Source organism: Lolium perenne, chromosome 7, assembly GCF_019359855.2.
Source record: "Lolium perenne isolate Kyuss_39 chromosome 7, Kyuss_2.0, whole genome shotgun sequence".
NCBI classification, from domain to species: Eukaryota; Viridiplantae; Streptophyta; class Magnoliopsida; order Poales; family Poaceae; genus Lolium; species Lolium perenne.
Window position 1 is genome coordinate 194,629,149 of NC_067250.2, and position 22,150 is coordinate 194,651,298.

Sequence of the window (22,150 nt, forward strand, 5' to 3'; positions counted from 1 at the left end):
CATCAGGAAGCTTCGATAGTTTTCGCGCTCCTCTTCCGTCAGTGTGGCACTGACAAAAGTAGGGCGCGGATCGTCTTCCGTTCCAAGGTTGATTTCCACCAGCTCGTCGATGGTGGGTTGGCCACCGTCTTCGAGCTCTTGTGGCGCTGGTGTAGCGCCGGTGTCTTGATCCTGGATGGGATGTTCGTCATACGTGTCGTCTCCCGAGGAGACGGAGGTGGCGTGGCACGAGGCTTGTACATTGCCCTCATGCTTGCCCTCTAAGTTGGGGATGTAGCCGAGCCCATACTTGGGCTTCTTCTTGCCCTCCGTCTTGTTGAGGACCTCCGATTGCCTCCACCACTCCTCGCATATGGAGGGCGGTGGCGGCATCCTGTTGTTTTGCCGGAGCGTGATTCCGGCGCTCGCCAAGAGTCGAGCCATCCTAGGCTCAACTTTTATCGTTGATAGCACTTCCTCTGTATCAGAGCAATGATTAGGGAGTTCAAGTATAAAGTCACAATGTTTCACTTGGGGAACTTTATAGAACAAGGTTTCAATTCTTGACCCGGACGAGTTAGGTATCGCCCAAACTTCAAGTGGGGAGGTTACCGAAATGTAGAGGGAAGGGGGCTGCACGTCTGTAGCTCCCCTTAGAGCCTCCTTGATGACGCCTTGCTTGTTAGGCGCTCCTACGGAAGGAGCGGGCTTCGTCTTGAGCGCTCCTCGTGCTCGAAGTGTTAGCGGCGCACCGCTGTCGGCGTTCAGCGTGCTGCGGCCTTGAGCACCTGTAGAGCGAAGTGTTAACTCCCGGGACTCCGACGTTGAGGAGGTGGAAGGGTCGTGGCGGGTCAGCTTAGTTGTTGACCTGCTCGTCGTCGACGTAGGGATCCTCGCTTTTAACAGCAAGGGCTTGGTTGGGGTGGGCGTAGAAAAATCTGCCCCAGTCATGTGGCCACCATCTTGACGAGAGGATGAGCCTCTCATGTTTGTGGGTGAGGATGGCGTGATGAGGCTCTTTCCCTCAATGGCCCAAGTGGCGCCGGCCTTGGGCTGAGTGTCGGCTACTGGTGCAGCACGCCCCTGTTTTTGGCCGTTGTTGTCGACGGGGAAGTAGTATTTTGCGTCGGCATGATGCGACTCCTGCACGGTGTAAGGAGAGGCGTTTCCGACGATGCGTTGCTGCGTGCCGTTCCCATCTAGAAACTTGAGGCATTGGTGAAGCGTGGATGGTACCACACGGTACTTGTGGATCCACGGCCTCCCCAAGAGTGCGGAGTAGGATGTGTTCGCCTCGATGACATAGAACCGCACCTTGAAGCTGAAGGTGGACATTTGTATCCTCACAGTGATGGCGCCCAAGGTGGGCTTCCCTTGGTTGTCGAAGCCGCAGATCATCACGTCGGTGGGCTCCAAGTCGCTCGTCGTGAAACCTGCCCGCGTCAAGCTCTTGACGGGCAGAATGTTCACGGCGGAGCCGGGGTCGACGAGGACTCGCCGCAGGTGGGCAGTCCCTATGTTCCCTTCCATGTAGAGGGGCCGATTGTGGTCTCCTTCCTCTAAGAGACGGTCGTCGTCGTCGAACGTGATCTCATTCACGTACAACGTGTTTGAGAGGAGGCGATGCTTTGCCATGGCCACCTCGTACAACTCCGGTGCTTGTAGTGCATGTATGAGCGCCTGACGCAGGTCCGGCACTAGCATGAGAGCGTCGTAAACACTCAATAGTGCAGGAACTCGCTTCAGGTGGGCGATGATGTTGTAGTCGACGTCTTTAGACGTTAACTTTTCTTTGTCTTGGGGGAGTTGTGCATCTTCCCTTAGTGGCGCCTCTTTTGAGGCAGAGGTCTTGTCCGCCCTTTGCGGTTTTGCTTTCGCTGCTTCGGGTAGAACCTTGCCGCTGCGCAGGTTCATGTTGACTTCCTGCAATAGGGGCTCCGTCGTGGAGCCTTCGACGCGGAACACCTCCTGCTCTTGAGAGGTGAGTACATCGTCGGCCTCGGAGCTGCTTGCATCTCCGCAGTCGAGGACCACGTTGCAACTTGCTACGTTTGACGACTTCGAGGCATTGGTTTCTTCTTGGGCGTCCTCTGCTGCTCGCGTTGGACGTTGCGGGAAGAACTGCCCCAAAGTGGGCAATATCCGCCCGCGTCGAGGGAAAGCCTCGTCGCCCTCCGACTTGGGCACGAATCTTGGTGGTGGACGACGCTGACTTGGATCAAAGCGTCTCGGGAGTGTGAGAGAGGTACGTTTCTCAAACAATTGGTGAGGGAGTCGCGAGGGCACCGGCCTTGCGTGCGTCCGGCGCCGCACCGTGCTCCAAGGCTCCTCACCGCGGGAGGGGCCTACGGCCCCGTTGTTGACGGAAGGTGCCGAGGCTGAAGCCATGACGAGGCTCGAAAGTTGATGCTCAACTTGAGAAAACGGGACCCATGATGTCCCGCTCTTCGTCGTGGAAGAATCCACGCTCACCATGTTCACGGCGTGGTAGTCGGGGTTGACAGCATCGGCGTCGAGGTTGATCCTCTTCTCGTTGATGGCTCTTTGGAGCCATTTCTTGAAGGAGATACAATCTTCTATCTTGTGGCCCACATACCTGTGATATGGGCAATAGAGAGGATTGTCAACCATATTTACCTGGTCCGGTCTTTGCGGATCCGGCAAGTTTATTGCGCGGTGTTCCATTAGCTGGTTGAACATATCGTGCACCAAGTCCCGCCGGAAAATATATTGTTTCTTGAGGAGCTCTTGCATGGATGGTCGTTGTCTTCCTCCTTGATCACCCCTTGCGCCTACGAAAGGCGCATTGTTTCGTGGGGCGGAGGCGAATACTCTAGTGGCATTCGTCTCCACGCTCGCCGTTTGCTTGCTATTGTTGGCGGGTGGTTTGGACGTTGAGTTGAACCTCTTCGCGGGGTCGTAGGCGGTGGCGTTCTTGTAGAGCTCCATGATTTGCGGCGACTTCTCAAACTCTAGCTTTGTGGCTGCCACAGCCGAGCTGAGAGCGCTGAAATTTCTGGGCTCGCGCCGAGAGACTTCAAGCGACCAGTGTTGCAGCATGCCATGGACGCACATTTCAATGGCATCCTCGAGGTGCATCTCTCTAGCGAGGCGCACATAGCTGTTGCGGAAACGGACGATGTAGTCGTCGATGGACTCCTCTCGCCGTTGTCGCACTTGCGACAGTTCGACAACGGAGAAGTCTTTCTTCATGGCGACGAAGTGTCGTTTGAAGACTTCCTTCATGCCTGCCCAGCTGCTGATCGATCCCACTGGAAGGCGGCTATACCAGTGGAAGGCGGGGCCAGTTAATGACCCCGAAAATTGTCGGAGAAGGAGCGACGAGCTGTTGGCGGTGTCGCCACATGCTGCCTCGAAGTAGGCTAAGTGCTCCCTTGCATCGCCAGTTCCGTCGAACTGGCGAAACTTGGGCGGATGCCACCCAGCGGGGAATGGCACTAGATCATGCCATGCTTCATAGGGCTTCTCTAGCTCGTTCTCCGAGGAACGGGGCACCTGGTCGATGGCCATCTGTTTGAATTTCTTGGTGACCATGCTCTCAAGAAGGTCGTGGTAGCCCTTGAGGTCACTCGGACTTGGCTCTGCGTGCGCAGGGCCAGATGGGGCCAATGGTCGAGCGTGCAAGCCCGAGTCTTGTCGCTGATTTCCTTCGTTATGGAGGGCATCTCCTGCTTCGCCGGATAGGAGTTCCTCCTCCTGTGGGTCGGCCACCTTGGTATTCTGCATCATGAACGTCATGAATTTGTCTAACTTTGACGTTAGCTCGCTGAGTTTGCGGTCTTGCCGGCGCACTTGATCGGCTAAGTTTTCGTCGCCGAGAGCTTCCTTGCTGGAAGAGCTATCGAGGGTGCCCTTTAGCGCCGCGAGCTCTTTGGCTTTTGCAGCTGCCGCCTCGGTGTCTTCGTCCTCCGTCGTCATGCGCACCGGTGCGGTGTGGAGGTCTTGTAGGTAGGACTCGTCGTCCGAAGGGACGGACGCGTCCATGTCGTCATATGGCGGGGTGGGGAGCGTCTCTAGTGAGGAGGAAGAGGCGGCGTCGGAAGCCTCCTCGTCCCCACTTTGAGCTTCGATAGGATCACCCAAAGCTGCAACGCCTTTCTCCATGCCTTGAAGCGCCAGTGCTTTTAGGCGAGTTCCGGCTCCTGGCCGGCCCGCCACTTGTTGTAGCCGGGCTTGATCTTCGGGAAGCCTCGACGCCATGTCGGTGTACCGGACCGGGGAAATATCCCGGTCACGTTTGGAGCATCTAGGCTTCTTGCCACCCCCGGTCGTGATGGGGAGGGAGGAGGCTGTCGACCTCGCCTCTTCTTCTGAGGTGCTTGATTTTGCTGCAGCTTCGGCTCCCTTGAACCATGAGCGAACATGGCCGAGGCCCGGCAGCAGGGCTGTGCGGAAATTAGCCCTTGGGTTTGGAACAATCTCCTCATCCGAAGAGTATGTAAATTCGTGGGTGACACTTGGTGGTTGCCACCCTGCTTCCTCGTCACGCGAGCGCACTGCTAGAGTGCCGCATGAGGCCGTGTTCTTCTTCGCCTCATCCTCCCCGCGGTGCAGGGCCGTAGTCTCGCCTTCCTGTTCCTCCCTGTTGAGAGAAACCTGAGCAGGCGCCTCCTCCATGGGTTGAGGAAGTTCGAGGGCAGCATTGGGTTGCGCCTCGACGGGTCTGGTCTCGACACCTCCATCTAGGGCGTCATCGGGACGCTCCTTGGGCATCTTTTCAACTCCCTCCATGGGAGAAGCATCCTCCACTCCCTCCATAGGAGAGACGTCCGTCACTCCCTCCATAGGAGAGACATCGCTTCCTTGTTTAGGGATCGTTGGAGGAGCAGCCGAGGTGACCCCCGCGGCCGGCGTGATCCCCGCTCCTTCTCGTTCCGCGGCACCGGGTTGTGCCTTGCGTGGTTTTGGCGTGAGGCGGCTCAGAAGGTAGGTATACCTTTCATGCCGCTCCAAGTCTGGGGAGATGCGGAATGTGATTCGGTCGTTCTCTACGACATCGCCATCGCTCCGAAGGCGGACGTGGGTGTGCCGGAGCACCAAGCCTTCAAGCTCGTTGTAGAGGACTTGTCGATTCCTCCGGCGCCGTTCGCGTTTGCGTTGGTTCTCGGTAAGAGCACCGAGAACTCTTGGTGGAATGGGCGGTGTCGGTAGGAGAGGTGGTACACCTCGCCGGGTCGATGGAGCTGGTGGGGCGGTCGGATTGTTTGTTGCCCGCTCCCGCACCTCTTCCCGTCTCACCTCCTCACGTCGAGGTGGTGATACTCTGGTGGGCGCCGGCTCGCGCCTCACGTCCTCGCTTCGAGGCGGTGGTACCCTGATGGGTGCCGGCTCGCGCCTCACTTCCTCGCGCCTTGCAAGTGGTGGTGCCCGGGTGGGCGCCGACTCTCTCCGTGGTCGCCATTGTTGCATGGGGCGGTGGTCTGCGGCATCGTCTCGAGGCCACCTACTGTCGCGTGGCGGGAAAGCATGATGCCCCCGAGAGTTAAGGCGTGTAGGAGAAGGACGTCGTCTAGGCGCCAAAGTTTGGCGCTCATGTTGAGGGCGATGGGTTGGAGCAGGGCGCCTATTCCTGTTCGCACCTTGCGCCGATGATTCAGGGCGTTCCCCTTGTCCATCGAGCCTCCTTTGAAGGTGGCTCATTTGGTTTTGGAGTTGACGCAGCTCTTGTCGCAGGTCCTCCTCTCGCGGAGCGGGCGCTTCGCTCTGAAGAAGCGAGAACCTGTTGTTGGCGTTGGCGGAGGGCAGCCCGTCTCCCGCCGAGGTATGGAAGCATGGGGCCCACATACTCGGGCGGAGCGAGCCGTCGCTGATCGAGTCGAAGGCGACGGTTTGGCCCGGCAGCACGGGCTGCTTTCGGGGGCGCCGCTTCCAGAATTCCCGCATGATCGCCCGGCGTACGAGCTCCTTGATTTTGGATGGCTCATTCCCGCATTGAGCGAGGAACCAGCCATCTGGGGAATTTAGGGTGTCGCACATGAACACCTTGTGGGCGAACTCCGTTGCGCCAAAAGACCAGTCCTCATCGAAGACGGCCTTTTCGGCAATGCGGGAGCTCATCAGTCGATGAAGACGTTGTACCTTTTGGTACTTCCTCCTAAGGTTGCGAAGGCGGTGTGGGCTCCGTGATGCACGGGCGCTTGCCTTGAGACTCCGCAGGTTAGCGGAGACAACCTCAAGAGCCTCGAGAAGCTCAGCCTCCGTGCGCTGTCCAGTCCGCTCGGTAATTTCCGGTTTGACGCCGGATACCGAGACTGAAACTGAAGTGTTCTTCAAGAGGGTGCGTGCTTCAAGCATAAGCTCGCAGCGCACCTTCTTAGTGTTGGCGAAGGCCCTCTCTCGGGCTTTCTTTGACTCCGCCTCTTGGGTGGTATCCTGCGGTTGTCCTCAAACTTGGGGATCACGGACCCAAACTGGATTACCACGTCGGCGAGGTCAGGGAAAAGACCTGCAAGATGATGCTTACCATCAGAGGAATGCCTCCATTGACCCTTCATGCAACATGTCATGCAAGATGCAATGCATTTGGAAGACCAAGCGAAGACCGAGCCGCGACCAATGTGCAGCAAAGATGGGAGGAGAACCTTGTCCCACCGGGCGTGCCAATTTGTTTGACACGAAAAAGAGGACGCTAAGGTGAAAAGCGTCTCCCTTACACCGGGGAAAAATAATGCGGGCGTGCCAGTGTACAAAGTACACAAAAATAAATAAAAGGGGGAAAAATACAATTAATCATCACGACTAAAAGACTATTCCCGAACGTGCGCTTCGTGTGGCCTGCCAGCGCGGCCAAAAATAGGCGATTGTGGTTTACTGGTTCCCGGGGCCTCGGAAAGCACCCAGTTAATTACTCCCGCGGATAACCCGCGGGAAACCTCCGATTAAGCCGTGTGGTCGTCTTCATCGTCTTCGCTTCGCGGTCTTCATGCAGGGTGGTGATGATGGTGATGCGTCGTGTAGGCGCCGGCGGAGTCCGTGTACTAGCATGTACACGCCCCGTGCATAGCATGGCCTTTGCGCTGTCCATGCCCGCCTCGTCGTCTTGCCTCGTCGGTCTCGGACGGTGTTGATGTTGGAATCGGTAGCATGCATGAAGAGCTAGGCTTGACGTTGCAATGATTTGCAGCCGTTGCGGCGGATGCCGCGCCCAAGTGCGGGGCGACGGAAAAGTACAGGACGGGTAATCGCGTCCGTGAGCCGCGGACGCCAAGAGTATGGCGCGTCGAGGGTCGCTGCCGCGGAGGCGTCGAGTGTCGCGGGCGCCGCTCCAAGAGTACAGCGGGTCGAGGGTCGCCGCCGCGGGCGCCGCGCCGAGAGAACGGCGCGTCGAGGGTCGCCGCCGCGGGCGCCGCGCCGAGAGTACGGCGCGTCGAGGGTCGCCGCCGCGGGCGCCGCGCCGAGAGTACGGCGCGTCGAGGGTCGCCGCGCCGCGGGCGCCGCGCCGAGAGTACGGCGCGTCGAGGGTCGCCACCGCGGGCGCCGGGGTCGCCGCCGCGGGCGCCGCGCCTAGGGTCGCCGCCGCGGGTGCCGCGCCGAGGTTCGGCTCCTGGCGACGGGGCTGGGGCAACGTTCTGCCCCCGGCGGCGGCTGGGGCAACGTTCAGCCTGGCGACTGCCCCACGACGGGGCTGGGGCAACGTTCTGCCCCCGGCGGCTGTCGCCACGGCCAGCACCCCAACCTCCTAATAGATGCAAAATCAACAAACATATAGATTAGCTAGTGTTCGCTCTCACCCTTCCGGATGACAACTCCAGGAACCTTCTTCTCCATGGCGAGCCTCCTAGCCCGTGGAAGGTACGTGCTCCTTGTGCACCCAGAGCGGCCGTCCTCTCTCTCAGCCGCCTGCCGGAGAGGAACGACGGTGGCGTGCGCGCGGTTCTCCTTGATGCGATCTGCTCGTGCCTCCGGCTAACGTACGTCTGCGGGATGGGTTCTGGTTTTTTCTTTTTGCCTTGCGCCTCTTATATAGGCAGCAAAACTGGGGTCGTGAGGCGGTGGTGGTTCTGATCTGGTACGTATCTCCCGGCCTCCATGGCTTGCGCCATACGAAAACAAACAGAGTACTAGAGATATACTCGTATCTGTTAAATATCGATAAGATCAATCTGGTCACGCTTGACAAGTTCGGTCCAGCCTGACTCGTATATAATCTGGACTCTGAAGCGATCGGTCGAAGGTCCACGGGGCAGACAACACGTCAATCCGTCGCGCACATATTTTTGTACTTTGAACGCGGAATATTCACACGTATATTTGATACTACTTCCGTCTCATGTAAGATGTCTTAGATTTGACAAAAGCGGGATGTACCTAGTCTAGAAATAATGAGTAGATACACCCGTTATTTGTAAATTTGTCAGACAACTTCCATGAGACAAAGATAGTACTATGATCACAAAAATACGTCGAACAGATGAACCCGGCCAGCATGGATGAAGCTAGCCTTGAGTGGTGGAAGCTTACGAAGACGCAGATCTTGGCGCGAAGGAGGGAAGCTGCACGCGCTGCCATGGATGCCGCGATGAATGCCGGAGGTGATGCCGGAGGTGAAGACGCTACGGCGAGTGGTGGCAGCCATGTCGAAGCGCCGGCAATTGACGGTGACATGTGATCACTTCCCTCCTTGATGATGCGATGTTCGATCTTCTTTTGGTGTCGTGTTTCATGTATGATTGGGTACTTTGAACAATCTATTTTGCATGATTATGTTGCTGCATTGAGAATTAGCAGATTATTTGCATAAACCCTTTGTTTCTAGTTTTGGTTGCCGGCCGAAAAACGGCCATGCAGTCCAGGCGCACCAAACATGGCCCAAACATGGCCCGCATAACAGCATATCGCGGCCGTTTTTCGGCCCCTAAAACGCGTTTGGGATGGCCTGGATACGCCGATTTGAGGTTTAGGGTTCTACTAGAGATGCTCTTAAACAATAACCCAGCTCAGCCACTTAGAACTGATGAGAAATTAAAATTAAAATTCCATCCAGTCGAAGGGACTGCGGGCTGGGTCGCATATATTGAAGTCACCCAAACAAGGAACCAGTTTGGACAGTTTTCCCAAACATCCATATGAGCACGCACGCACCTCCCTGTACTTGTGCAGGTAGATCTTGAGGGGTTCGATGTAGTCCTCAAACCCCAATGTTGCCATCGCCCACAGCAGGTCGTCGCCGTTCATGGACTTCCGTTTCTCCCTTCTGCATTTGTCACTCGCCCTGCAAAAAACCTGACGAAATCAGCACAAAACGAACTAACGAAAGACTAGAATTGAAGGCCAAATTAAACCAAACAGAGGAAGCTCGCAACCATACTCGCTAGTGATGAAGGAGATGAACTCAGAGACAAACTCCTGCACCGCCTCCATGGCGCCCTTGTCGATCTTCCCGTTGGGCGGGATGGCCTTCCTCATGATGCGGCTGATGTCAGCGGTGGGCAGAAACCCATCCCGCTCCTTGACGCCATCGGCCGTGGGGCTGCCGCCAACATGGCTCTCACTGGCGGCCGCGGGGCTCGCCGGCGCGTCGGCCATCTGCTCCCGCCTGCACCACCGCACCCAACCAGAACACTAGATTAATCAGATCGAGCAACTCACCACACCAAACCCTAACCCCTGGAAGGTGCGAGAAGGGCCACTGGTGGAAAAAAGGGCTTTGGTCGCGGTTGGCAACTGCCATTAGTCGCGGTGGCCCAACCGCGACCAAAGCAGCGCGACTAAAGGCCCCCCCCTTTAGTCGCGGTTCCTTACGAACCGCGACTAAAGGCCCGTCCACGTGGGCCGCAGGCGAGCGCCAGGGCGGAGGACCTTTAGTCGCGGTTCTTCTGGCCAACCGCGACTAAAGGCCTCCGCAGGGTTTAGGGTTTTAGCCCCCCTCCCCCTAAATCTGGTTTCTTTTTAATTTGTATTGTTTTATTTCTTTTGGGTTTTAATTTTGAAGGAGTTTCACATATTCTACGGTACTGTATACATACATGCATATGAATGTACAATTTCAAACAAATTTGAAATTAGAACCAAAAAGAATTCAAGAGGAATATACAATATATATTCAATATCGGATCACCATATACAATATATATTCAATATCGGATGACCATATACAATTTTGAACAAGTTAGTTACAAATTCTGGTGCATATAAAGTTCTACGTCATCGTAATAGTGTTCTCCTCTAGGATCGATGACTTCCCTCGCCAACCATCCAGCTAGTTCCTCTTGAAGTGGTCGGAAGCGAGCTTCTGGACTAAGCGTCTTCCGGAGGTTATTCCTCAGGATGTTGTTCTCACACGTCTGGTCCCGCTCATTGCAGTATCTCCGGATCCTCTCACAAACATAGTATCCACATAGATTGGTCCCCGGTGGCTGAGTATCCCCAGTCGTCCGCACTGCCATTTTAAAAGATAGCTCTTTTTTGAATTCACCGACCTTGGTATCTACGAACCGTCTCCAAACCCTACGAGGCAAAGAAAATTAAATAAGCAAGAGAGTTATTAATTAGTTACTTGATATTAGGAAATGATGAACGAAATAGGCCGATCGATATAGAGCGCAAATGAATGAAAATAATTACTTTTGCAACATTTTTCTCATGTCGCCCCAAAGCGCCGGATCCATATTCAGCAGAGTCGTGGACGAGAACCGAGGAGGTCTGAACTTTAATTACCATAAGAATCCAGTGGAACCTGCGGACACGATACATGCACAGTCATGCATAACTCATCGATTAGCCACATACCATGCATGGAGTAAACAAAAGAGAATGTGCTCAAGACAGAAACACTCACCCAAAATGGTAAGGAAATAGAATATCACTTTTCTCGTTGCTGTTTTCTAATAAACCGCCACAGTCATCCTCCACGTCGGCGGGGTGGTGTTCTAACACATGTGAATTAACGATGTGTGGGTCAATGAACCCAACATCATGGATGTTCCTTATTCGCATTTCCCGCTTCTTCATTACGCATAATAGCGTACACAACAAGATAGTTAGGACAAGTGCAGCAATGAACGAGATGGGGTAGAAATTAATAAATCACTTACGAACGTAGCAACTGATGATAGATTTGTCGAGGTCGCGCAGATTGAACAGCTGGAACAATTCACTCAGAGGAATTTGTACCCAGTAATGTTTGAAGTGATGCTCATATCTAACTTCCGCATAGATATAGTCTTTGGCGTTTTTATGTTTTATGTAACCCTTGTACCAATTTAGCAGACCTAGCATTTGTCGAGGTAGATCCCCTTCTGCGCAGGCTCGACGAGAGGGCCATTCTTCACATATGTAAATACTACGTCCTTCATTGGCGCCTCATCAAGGCCTAGCGATTGCACGAAGAGTGATACCTAACTCGGCCGCTTGTTCTCTCGCACTCGTTACGGTCAATCCATGTCTTTGCCGCAGCTGCTATGATATCGGGGCATCCGGATCGGCGGCTTGCACTATGAGCGGGGCGATCGATTGTTTACTTTGTTCCCCGAGCTGGGCAACTTCTTTCCCCCTTTCTAATTTTGACTCGGCCTCGTCCTTCACGGCTTTCTTCTCCGCCAACTCTTTCCTGTTCTTGAACGCGAGTGCTTGCCTACGAAGTTCACGTAAATAGTCGTCGAGGCGATTCTTCGCGGCTTGGGACGGTGTGTTCAAAAATGACTTAGCCCATCGCTTTTCCTTGTCGAATATGCGGCTTGGGCTCGCCCTCTATTTTCCTCTTGACGCTCGCCTTCCATTTCTCTAAATCAGCAGCCGCGCCGCCTCGACTTCCTCGGCACTACTTTCCCAAGGCCTCGTGGGGAGAGGCTTCAGTGATACCTCCGGTACCTTTGTTTTCTTAGGTACGTAAGGGTCCGGGTTAATAACCCAGGACTGCTTCTGCTTCTTCGCCGGAGGTGGATTGGGGGGCGGTACCGGTGTCTGATCACCCGCCGGACGAGGACTGGGGGGCGGCGGCGTGGGCTGACGTGAATGAGGTGTATTAGGTGAAGCACCACCGCCACCGTCACCGCCACCGCCACCGTCACCGCCACCGCCACCGCCACCGTCACCGCCACCGCCACCACCACCACCGTACGGGGGTGGACTTGTTGGCGCCTCGCACAGAAACTTGATAAATTTCTTACTGCCATAGAATGAATCGGCGCTTGACATCTCCAAGTCTTTTCACCCCTTCGGGTGTAGCAATGTCAATGTCCAGGTTCTCAAACCCTTGGACTATCTCCTCCACCGTCACACGAGCATAGCCATCTTGAATGGGGTTGTTGTGGTGGAGTGCTCCAGTGGTAAAGCACTGCCGATGGCTACCTTCATGGACATGTTCCCGATAGGATAATACGAGATGACATGCTTTCATCTCCTTTATATCGTCCACGGGGTAGCGAGGAGGCTCCGGTGCAGTAATTTCGACCACCGCAGGCTCCGGTGCGGTAATTTCTATCGTCGGTGCACCAGCCGGTGAGGCCTCCGTGGAAGCCACGCTGCTTCTTCTCTGCTGGCTTCCGAGATCCATTGGATGATCTTCGACATCTTTGCGCCCGAGCTGCATCTCTTTCGGCGACTAGTACACTCACGGTTTTCTTCATCACATCCATTTCCGTTACCAACTTCGCCACAACATCTGCATCCCGATCCATCTTTCTCTTACGGCTTCTGTAACCGTACGGGTCATCGTTCCGGGGGAACCCTATTTTCCACGGAATGGGCCCCATGCCTCGTATACGTCCTCCGTGTTCAGGATTCCCGAGGGCTTTTGTCAGGGCGTCGTTCTCTCTGTTGAACCTGATCCTCCCCTCTTGAGCCTCCCTCATTGCCTCAATAAGCTTTTGGGTGGGTGTAATTATTTTGCCCTGATAAACACACTCCCCTGTCTCCGGGTTCAGCGATCCCCCATGCCCGTACCACCAGCTTTTGGCCCTTGGGTCCCATCCCTCCGTACCTGGACGGATTCCTCGCGCCCTCAGCTCGTTCTCCATCTTCTCCCACTTAGGCTGCCAAAAGCGATACCCTCCGGGCCCCATGTTAGGATTGTACTCCTTCTTGGCCGCATTTTCCTTATTTTTTTTCGATAGTTCAAGGAACTGCTCCGATTTCTTTTGCTTCACAAATTCTGGCCAATCATGTTGCAGTTTCTCATATTGTCCTATGAAATCCGGAGTCTTGCCCTGGTTGACAAAGTCATGGGCTAGATTTTGCTTGTATTTCCGGAATGCGTTGGCCATCCTAGAAAGAGCGAACTGTTTGACTAGCTTGCGCCTCTCCTTGTTTTCCGCAATCTTGTTACCCTCCTCATCGTATTTGCGGTATTCGGAGGTAGAACGAAATGTTCCATAAGCTTGTTGAAGCAATCTTTTTTCTCTCTTATCGACAAAAGTGAAACCAACACGTGCCTTCTTTGGCTCATTCCACTCTGGCGGGTGATCGAGACGTTGTCTCTAACAACGGCTCCGCATTGGCCGACAAACTTGGTGGCGTTCTTCTTTGGGCTCCAGCGGCCTGCCGGTTTCTTCGTCGACAACATCGATGGTGCATGTTTCTCCTGCTTTCATCGTCTTGGTTGCGCCACGCTTTGACGACGTACTCGATTTTTTCGACGATCCGGCCGAGGGCTAAAATAAGAAAGAGAGTCGCGCGCGTTAGTACACACACATTTATTCAAATCAGTTAGTTGTATCACCAGACGCTCAATATGTATATATATATACCTCGGCGCCGGAGGTGGTTGCTACTTCCAATTGAAGATCGTCGTTTATCGACGTTCCTTCGGCACCATCTTGCTGACCATGCCCTTCATCTTCACCCTCAAGGTTCAGATAAGAAGAGATATCATCTTCTTCTTCTCCGGTCGGCACAAATGGAATATCGCCTTTTATGATGCCGAACATATGGTCTTCGGCGTCCGGATCATAGTTGTCCGAGAATCGGGTCAGCTCTATCGTCCGCCATATGTCGATCCTGAAAACATGTAGTCAAAACAAATTAATTGTGTATATGCCAGCATTATCACATCTCTTCTACATATAAAGAGAGAGGGCGACGAGGGAGGCGAGAGGGGGGACGCGTATTAGCGGTGGCGGTGGCGGTGGCGAAAGGGCGGTGGCGGTGACAAAAAAATACCCCGCGCGTATACGGAGGGGGCGACGAGGGCCTCGCCGCCCCCTCCGTATACACGCGGGGTCGGTGGCGAAAGGGCGGTGGCGAAAGGGGGGCGGTGGCGGTGGTGTTGTCAAAATTTTCGTTTCCATATTCGTTTCCGGGGTTTCCGATTTTTTTTTCGATTCCGTCAAGATAGGGGCGGTGGCGGTGGCGGTGGTGTTAGCTCACATCAAGTTTTACTTTTTTTGAGACATAATTTTTAAGTCATATTTTAGTTTTTTAAAGTCAAATTTTAGTTTTTTTTAACACAATCTTTTTTAAGTCACATTTTAGTTTTTTTACACAATCTTTTTAAGTCACATTTTAATTTTTTTTACACAATCTTTTTAAGTCAATTATAGTTTACAATTTTTATTAACAAAAACAAAAAAAACAAAAAAAAAAACAAGAGAGGCAGGGGCGCCGGGGGCGCGCCCCGCTCTCTCTCGCTCCGCGCCTTGTGGCTACGGGTGTGGGCGGCGCGGTTAGGGTACGTGGCGGCGCCGGCGAAGGGTGTGGCGCGCGGCGGCGGAGTGTGCGGTGGCGCGCGCGTGTGGTGTGTGGCGGCGTACGGTGTGCGGCGGCGCAGTGAGCTAAGCAGCCGCGGCGGCGGGAGACGGAGGTCGCGCGCGCGGCCGGCGCGAGAGACGTCGACGACATACGGGGCGAAGCGGCGTGGTCTTCGCGGGAGGCGGCGGCGTGCAGGGGCGTCGGCGTCGAGGAGGCGTCGGCGTCGTCGAGGCGCGGCAGAGCGTCACAGAACTGGCGGAGGAAGAAGAACTGGCGCGGCCGTTCGGGCCGCGCGATATTTATAGCGAGAGGGCTTTAGTCGCGGTTGGGGTCACCAACCGCGACTAAAAATGACCTTTAGTCGCGGTTGGTGACCCCAACCGCGACTAAAGCCTTTTTTCGCCCTTTTGTGGTTCCGCGGAAAATGACCTTTAGTCGCGGTTGGTGACCCCAACCGCGACTAAAGGCCTTTTTCAAAATTCTTTTCATTTCAAAATCTTAAAAATACAAATAATATATCAAAAAATTCAGAAAAATAAAACTAATTCATTTCAAAATCTAAAAAATACAAATAATATATAAAAAAATTCAGAAAAATAAAACTAATTCATTTCAAAATCTTAAAAATACAAATAATATATCAAAAAATTCAGAAAAATAAAATTAATTCATTTCAAAATCTTAAAAATACAAATAATATATCAAAAAATTCAGAAAAATAAAACTAATTCATTTCAAAATCTTAAAAATACAAATAATATATCAAAAAATTCAGAAAAATAAAACTAATTCATTTCAAAATCTGAAAAATACAAATAATATATCAAAAAATTCAGAAAAATAAAACTAATTCATTTCTAAATCTTAAAAATACAAATAATATATCAAAAAATTCAGAAAAATAAAACTAATTCATTTCAAAATCTCAAAAATACAAATAATGTATCAAAAAAATCAGAAAAATAAAACTAATTCATTTCAAAATGTTTAAAATACATATAATATATCAAAAAATTCATAAAAAGAAAACTAATTCAATTCAAAATTTTAAAAATACAAATTATCAAAAATTCATAAAAATAAAACTAATTCAATTCAAAAGTTCGTTGGCCCCCTCTTCCCGCCTCTTTCCGCCGACCCCCTCTTCCCTCCTCGTCTTCCCGCCATTTCTTCCCTGTCTTCCCGCCTCTTTCTTCCCGCCAATTGTTTCCCGCCAATTTCTTTCGGCCTCTTTCTTCCCGCCAATTTTTTCCCGCCAATTTCTTCCCGCCACTTTCTCCCCGCCTCTTTCTTCCCGCCTCCTGTCTTCCCGCTCCCATTTTTCCCGCCATTTGTCACTACATATAGGTAGCCCGGCTTGGCCAGCATTATCACATCTCTACAATCTCTCATCACTCTCTCATGGCTTCCACCGCACCCACTCTAACCTACCAGCAGGTGGAGGAGCTTTGCGCCTCGAACTACCCTTGCCCTCAGGGCTACCGCGTCCCTGCCACGGAGCCTAAGCGCCGGCGGCGTGCCGGTCCCTCCCGTCCCTCGAGTGCTTTGCGCGCCGGCGGCCATCACGAACCACTACTACCTCGACCTCACGCCGGAGCAGCGGATGAATCCCCGCTGGCATCCCGATAACCAGCATACTTGGGACGCCTTCTTCATCAATCGGCGTGAGAGGGCGCTCGCCAGGTATGAGGAGGACGGTCTGCCTCCTGGAAACTTCCACGAGGCCGGCCGTCGGCTATGGTGGTACGGCCGGACTCTGCAGAGCGTCATGGACTACATCATGGCCGGCGATATCCCCCGCCTGCGCTACCCTCAGTTCGAGCCACGAGCGCCGCCCGACGACGGCAGCCGACGGCGACAGCGGCAGCGATGCCGGCAACTTAGAAGGCGACGACTACCAGTACAACGGCGGCGGCTATGAAGACTACGAGTATGCATATTATACGCCTAGGCAGGAGTATGACTAAATCACTCCAAATTTCATGTATGCAGGAGTATGACTTAGTCACTCCAAATTTCCTGTATGAAGGAGTATGACTTAGTCACTCCAAATTTCATGTATGCATGCAGGAGTATGACTTAGTCACTCCAAATTTCATGTATCATCAGTGCTATCTCGAGTCAATTGAATCATTCGAAAATGGACACCAAACACATCACGGGTAATATAATTCACATGATTCATTCAACAAAGTTTGGTACAATAAATTATTACACATCATTTCTTCCCTTGTGTCCCTGCTTGCTTACGATTGTGCCGTATCCATGGAGCATCCTCATCATTTAACTTAATGCTTGGGTCGGTGTTCACTTTGAAGGGCGGAATTTCAGCAAACATATTATAATCTTCTGACATGTCTGTCTTGTCCTCCACTCCCACGATGTTTCTTTTCCCCGAAAGAACAATGTGGCGCTTTGAATCATCGCATGATGTACCGATCGTTTTCTTATCTTTCCGTTTCCTCGATTTGCTACTCATGTCCTTCACATAGAAAACCTGAGCGACATCTTTCGCTAGGACGAATGGTTCGTCAAGATAACCAAGATTGTTGAAATCCACCATTGTCATTCCGTATTGCTGGTCCACCTTTACCCCACCTCCTGTTAGCTTGAACCATTTGCACCGGAACAAAGGGACCCTAAAGGAGGGTCCATAGTCAAGTTCCCATATCTCCTCTATGTAACCATAATATGTGACCTTTTGCCCATTCTCGGTTGCCGCATCAAAGCGGACACCACTGTTTTGGTTGGTGCTCTTTTTATCTTGGGCGATCGTGTAAAATGTATTCCCATTTATCTCGTACCCTTGGAAAGTCGTTATAGTCGAAGATGGTGTCTTGGCCAACATGTACAGCTGATCTACAACCTTATTGTCACTCATTAAATGTTTTCTCAACCAACTGCCGAAAGTCTCCATGTGGGCCTTCCTAATCCAGGATTCGGGCTTCCCCGGGGTTGTCCGAGCGTAAAATATTCTTGTGTTTCTCAAAGTACGGAGCAACCAAGCTGGAATTGGTCGAAGCGTGTGGTGTGCTTCGATCGAGAGAATGGCCGTCCATACATATCATTGATTTCCTTCCGATCGTGCCTTTTCCACTTAGTCTCCCCTCGTGCCGCGATTGAGGAAGACCAATCGGCTTAAGGTCGGGAACAAAGTCAACACAAAACTCAATTACCTCCTCATTTCCATAGCCCTTGGCGATGCTTCCTTACGGCCTAGCACGGTTACGAACATATTTCTTTAATACTCCCATGAACCTCTCGAAGGGGAACATATTGTGTAGAAATACAGGACCGAGAATGGAAATCTCATCGACTAGGTGAACCAGGAGGTGCGTCATAATATTGAAGAAGGATGGCGGGAACACCAACTCGAAACTGACAAGACATTGGATCACATCGTTCAGAATCGTGGTAGAACTTCTGGATTGATTACCTTCGAGAGATTGCATTGAGGAATGCACATAGCTTCACAATGGGCGATCGAACATTTTCCGGCAGGAGCCCCTCAAAGCAATCGGAAGCAATTGCGTCATAATCACGTGGCGATCGTGAGACTTCGGGTTTTGGAACTTTTTCTCCGCCATGTTTATTATTCCCTTTATATTGGACGAGAATCCTGACGGGACCTTCATACGCTCGAGGCATTCAAAAAAGATGACCTTCTCTTCTTTGGTCGGAGCGTAGGCGGCACGACCTTGAAACCGTTCCGGATGCCGGTCATCAGGGTCTTTCAAACTTTGCTGGTCCTGCCGTGCTTCCTTTGTATCATTTGACTTCCCATACACGCCCAAGAAGCTTAGGATGTTCACGCAAATATTCTTCGTAACGTGCATCACGTCGATTGCGGAGCGGACTTCTAGGACTTTCCAATATTCTAGCTCCCGTAATATAGATTTCTTCTTCCACATGGCTACGTGCCCGTCGGCTCCCTTCGGAACTGATTGTCCGCCGAGACCCTTTCCAAAGATGACTTTCAAACCCTTGACCATATCAAATACCTCGGCACCGGTGTGTTCCGCAGGCTTCGGCCGGTGATCTGCCTTGCCGTTGTAATGCTTGCCTTTCTTTCTTCTTTGGATGACCTTTCGGAAGAAATCGACGATGCCCAAGGTACACGTTCTTCTTACAATTTGGCAAATGTACACTTTCGGTCTCATGTAAGCGGTGCGTGCATGCATTGTATCCCTTATTTGACAGTCCGAAAGGTTACTAAGAGCAGGCCAATCGTTGATGGTTACGAAAAGCAACGCTCGTAGGTCAAATTCCTCTTCTTTGTGCTCATCCCACACACGGACACCAGGTCTGCCCCACAGCTGTAAAAGTTCATCAACTAATGGCCTTAGGTACACATCGATGTCGTTGCCGGGTTGCTTCGGACCTTGGATGAGCACCGGCATCATAATGAACTTCCGCTTCATGCACAACCAAGGAGGAAGGTTGTAGATGCATAGAGTCACGGGCCGGGTACTATGGCTGGAGCTCTGCTCGCCAAAAGGATTCATGCCATCCGTACTTAGACCAAATCTTATGTTCCTTGCGTCACTGCAAAATCTTTGAACTCTCTGTCGATCTTTCTCCATTGCGTTCCATCTGCGGGGTGTCTCAACTCCCCGTCCGACTTACGGTCCTCTTTGTGCCATCGCAACAACTTGGCATGCTCTTTGTTCCCGAACAGACGTTTCAACCGTGGTATTATAGGAGCATACCACATCACCTTGGCGGGAACCCTCTTCCTGGGTTTACGGCCCTCAACATCGTCACCGGGGTCATCGCCTCTGATCTTATAACGCAATGCGGTGCATACTTGGGCATTCATTCAAATTCTCGTATTCACCGCGGTAGAGGATGCAACGTTGATGCATGCATGTATCTTCGAACCTCTAAACCTAGAGGGCAGACAACCTTCTTTGCTTCGTACGTAGTGGCGGGCAACTCGTTATTCTTTGGAAACATATTCTTCAACATTTTCAGCAAGTTTTCAAATGCCGAGTCAGCTACACCTGCCTGTGCCTTCCATCTCAGCAAATCCAGTGTGCAGCCCAGCTTTTTCAGACCATCATCGCATCCGGGGTACAGCGCCTTCCTGTGATCCTCTAACATGCGATCCAAATTCTCCCTCTCTTTTTCAGTTTCGCAGCGTCTCCGTGCATCAGCAATGGTCCGACCAAGATCATCAACGGGATCATCACGTGCCTCTTCTTCACCTTCCCCTTCACCTTCCCCTTCACCTTCAGCATCCTCCATGAAAGTATCACCGAAATGAGCAAGATAGCTTTCATCGATGAAATCATCCCCTTCTTCATCTTCTTCCATTATAACCCCTCTTTCTCCATGCTTGGTCCAACAATTATAGCTTGGCATGAAACCGTGCCGAAGCAGGTGCATGTGAACATCTCTTGAGGAAGAGTAACCCTTCTGATTCTTACAGTTAACACATGGACAGATAACAAAACCCTCCTGCTTGTTCGCATTAGCCACTACGAGGAAATCTTTCAAACCCGCACTGAACTCGCCGGAGAGTCGGTTACCGTACATCCATTGTCGATTCATCTGCATTATTATAATATAAAATATATAATTAACCATCATGCATTTGTTAAACTAACTAGCTACAAACAATATAAATTAAACAATGAACTACACACACATGCATATTTTATCAATGACACATCAAAGGTTCAAGTTGCTAACCGCGATCGAGGAGGAAAAAATAAATGAGAAAGCTCAAGTGTGGCTCCAACACTTCATATCATGTTTGTTTCATGCTCTTGGGGCATTTCATCAAACACCTTATGTGCATAAGAGGAACCAAAAGCAAACCTAACACCCACTTGTGAAGTTTGTGAAGAGAATGGCTCCAAATGGCTAAGTGTTGGCTGCTGGATGGGTATATATAGGGGAGGGGCTTTAGTCCCGGTTGGCCTGGCCAACCGCGACTAAAGGCCCTCGGGCACCTTTAGTCGCGGTTGGCCTGGCCAACCGCGACTAAAGCCCCCCACGTGCACCGGCTGGCCACCGAGCGCCCTGGGCCCAGGCCTTTGGTCGCGGTTCGCCTCCCGAACCGCGACTAAAGGTCCCATTAGTCGCGGTTCCTATAGCTTCGCGACTTATGGGGCTCACCGGAAGCCTGTTTTTCTACCAGTGGGCGCGTAGGTCTGAGATCAGAGAACCAGAGAGCGGCGTTCTCACCTTATATACGGAGGCGCGCCAAATGGGCGAGGTGGTGAGTGCTCGAGGAGACAGAGAGCGGAGGAGGCGAGGCAGTGCTAACTGCGGCGAGGGCTTTTTACCGGAAGCAGAAGGGAAAAGGCTTTCACATGTAGTGCGCCCCTTTCTAGCCCCAGTCTAAGTTTAACAATCTTAGCAAAATGTCGCAGCCAGTGGCTGAAAATTTTGAAACCGCGAAGTATTGTAAAAGTTGGCAAAAAAAATTCACTCTACGATAAGTTCACCCAGTAGATAATGAAGTGTAGCAATTCTAAAGTATGGTAAAAGTTAAACATACAGCAAACTGTCAAACTTTGATTTGGCGCAGTTTCATTTCCATCCGCATCCATGGAGCAGTTATTCCTAGATCACTTTTTTTTTTGTAAAACAAGGGCTGAGAAGCTACCGTATATTTCATCGGCGGGCTTAAAAATAAGTAGAGGTCCACCAATAAATCATAATTACAACCAGGTCCTACACTTCTATAACAAAGATCTTGAAAGAAAACACGAAACACGATCTGGTCCTTCTGCATTGCAATGGCGAGAAGAACTCAACCCCCGAACCAACGAAGCCGACGCTGGGGACGAACCACTTGGGGCGGCGTTGCTGAGCTGCATTCAACCAAAGTCAGAAAATCCTCAAAACGGCTTGGAGCCATGAGAAAGAAAAACCATTTTCACGTGGCTAAGGATGGACTTTCGACCAGAAGGAGCAAACGCAAGACGGTGTTCGCGCGACACAAGTCCAGTGCTAAGGAGCTCCGAGGAAATGGTGCAACCTGAGATCCCTACATCGCAAATCCAAAAAAAAAAAGCAAGAGGTCGTCTTCCCAGCAACCACCATGACCACAATGGTTGTACCGAGGAGAGGAGCATGTGCACCGACACCGGGCTTATTTGGACTATTGTCATCCAATCCCATCCCAAGAGTCGTCGTCGAGCATGGACAATCGCTGCAAGAGGAGGAGGACAAGCCACATACGCTGCTCGTAACCGCTAGGAGGTAGCAACAGAATACTAGATCGACATCGAGCACCTGGGCTCCGCTTCACTCGAACTTGCCTCCGCCACCATGGAAGCCACAAGACTAAAAGAGGAAAAGGGCAGGAGAGCCAAATATTGAGGTATATGACTCTAGGGCACACACCACAGTGAGTGTAGATCTGCAGACCATGACAACTCTTTTCTTTACGAAAGGCAGGTTGGCTGCTTTCATTGCGATAAGGGGGACAAAGTACAAATGGACAGGAAACTGTCCAAGGTACAAGAAAAAAACTCAAAGGAAAAGAAGAAGAACAAGAAAAGTTGTGGTC

General features: G+C 51.9%; 1 protein-coding gene across 1 annotated transcript in view; it reads right to left on the reverse strand.

Annotated features, from left to right (window-relative positions):
- LOC139833173 (nuclear transcription factor Y subunit B-1-like) overlaps window positions 1-20,963 on the reverse strand; it is a 34,840-nt gene extending 13,877 nt beyond the window's left edge. Inside the window, exons 1-3 of the mRNA XM_071823363.1 lie at window positions 20,818-20,963; window positions 9,308-9,561; window positions 9,082-9,211 (exon numbers count right to left, since the gene is read on the reverse strand). Of these exons, the coding sequence (XP_071679464.1) occupies window positions 9,082-9,211; window positions 9,308-9,525 (348 nt within the window). The 5' untranslated portion in view covers window positions 9,526-9,561; window positions 20,818-20,963. The remainder of the gene's footprint in view (window positions 1-9,081; window positions 9,212-9,307; window positions 9,562-20,817) is intronic.
- Window positions 20,964-22,150: the final 1,187 nt, after the last annotated feature.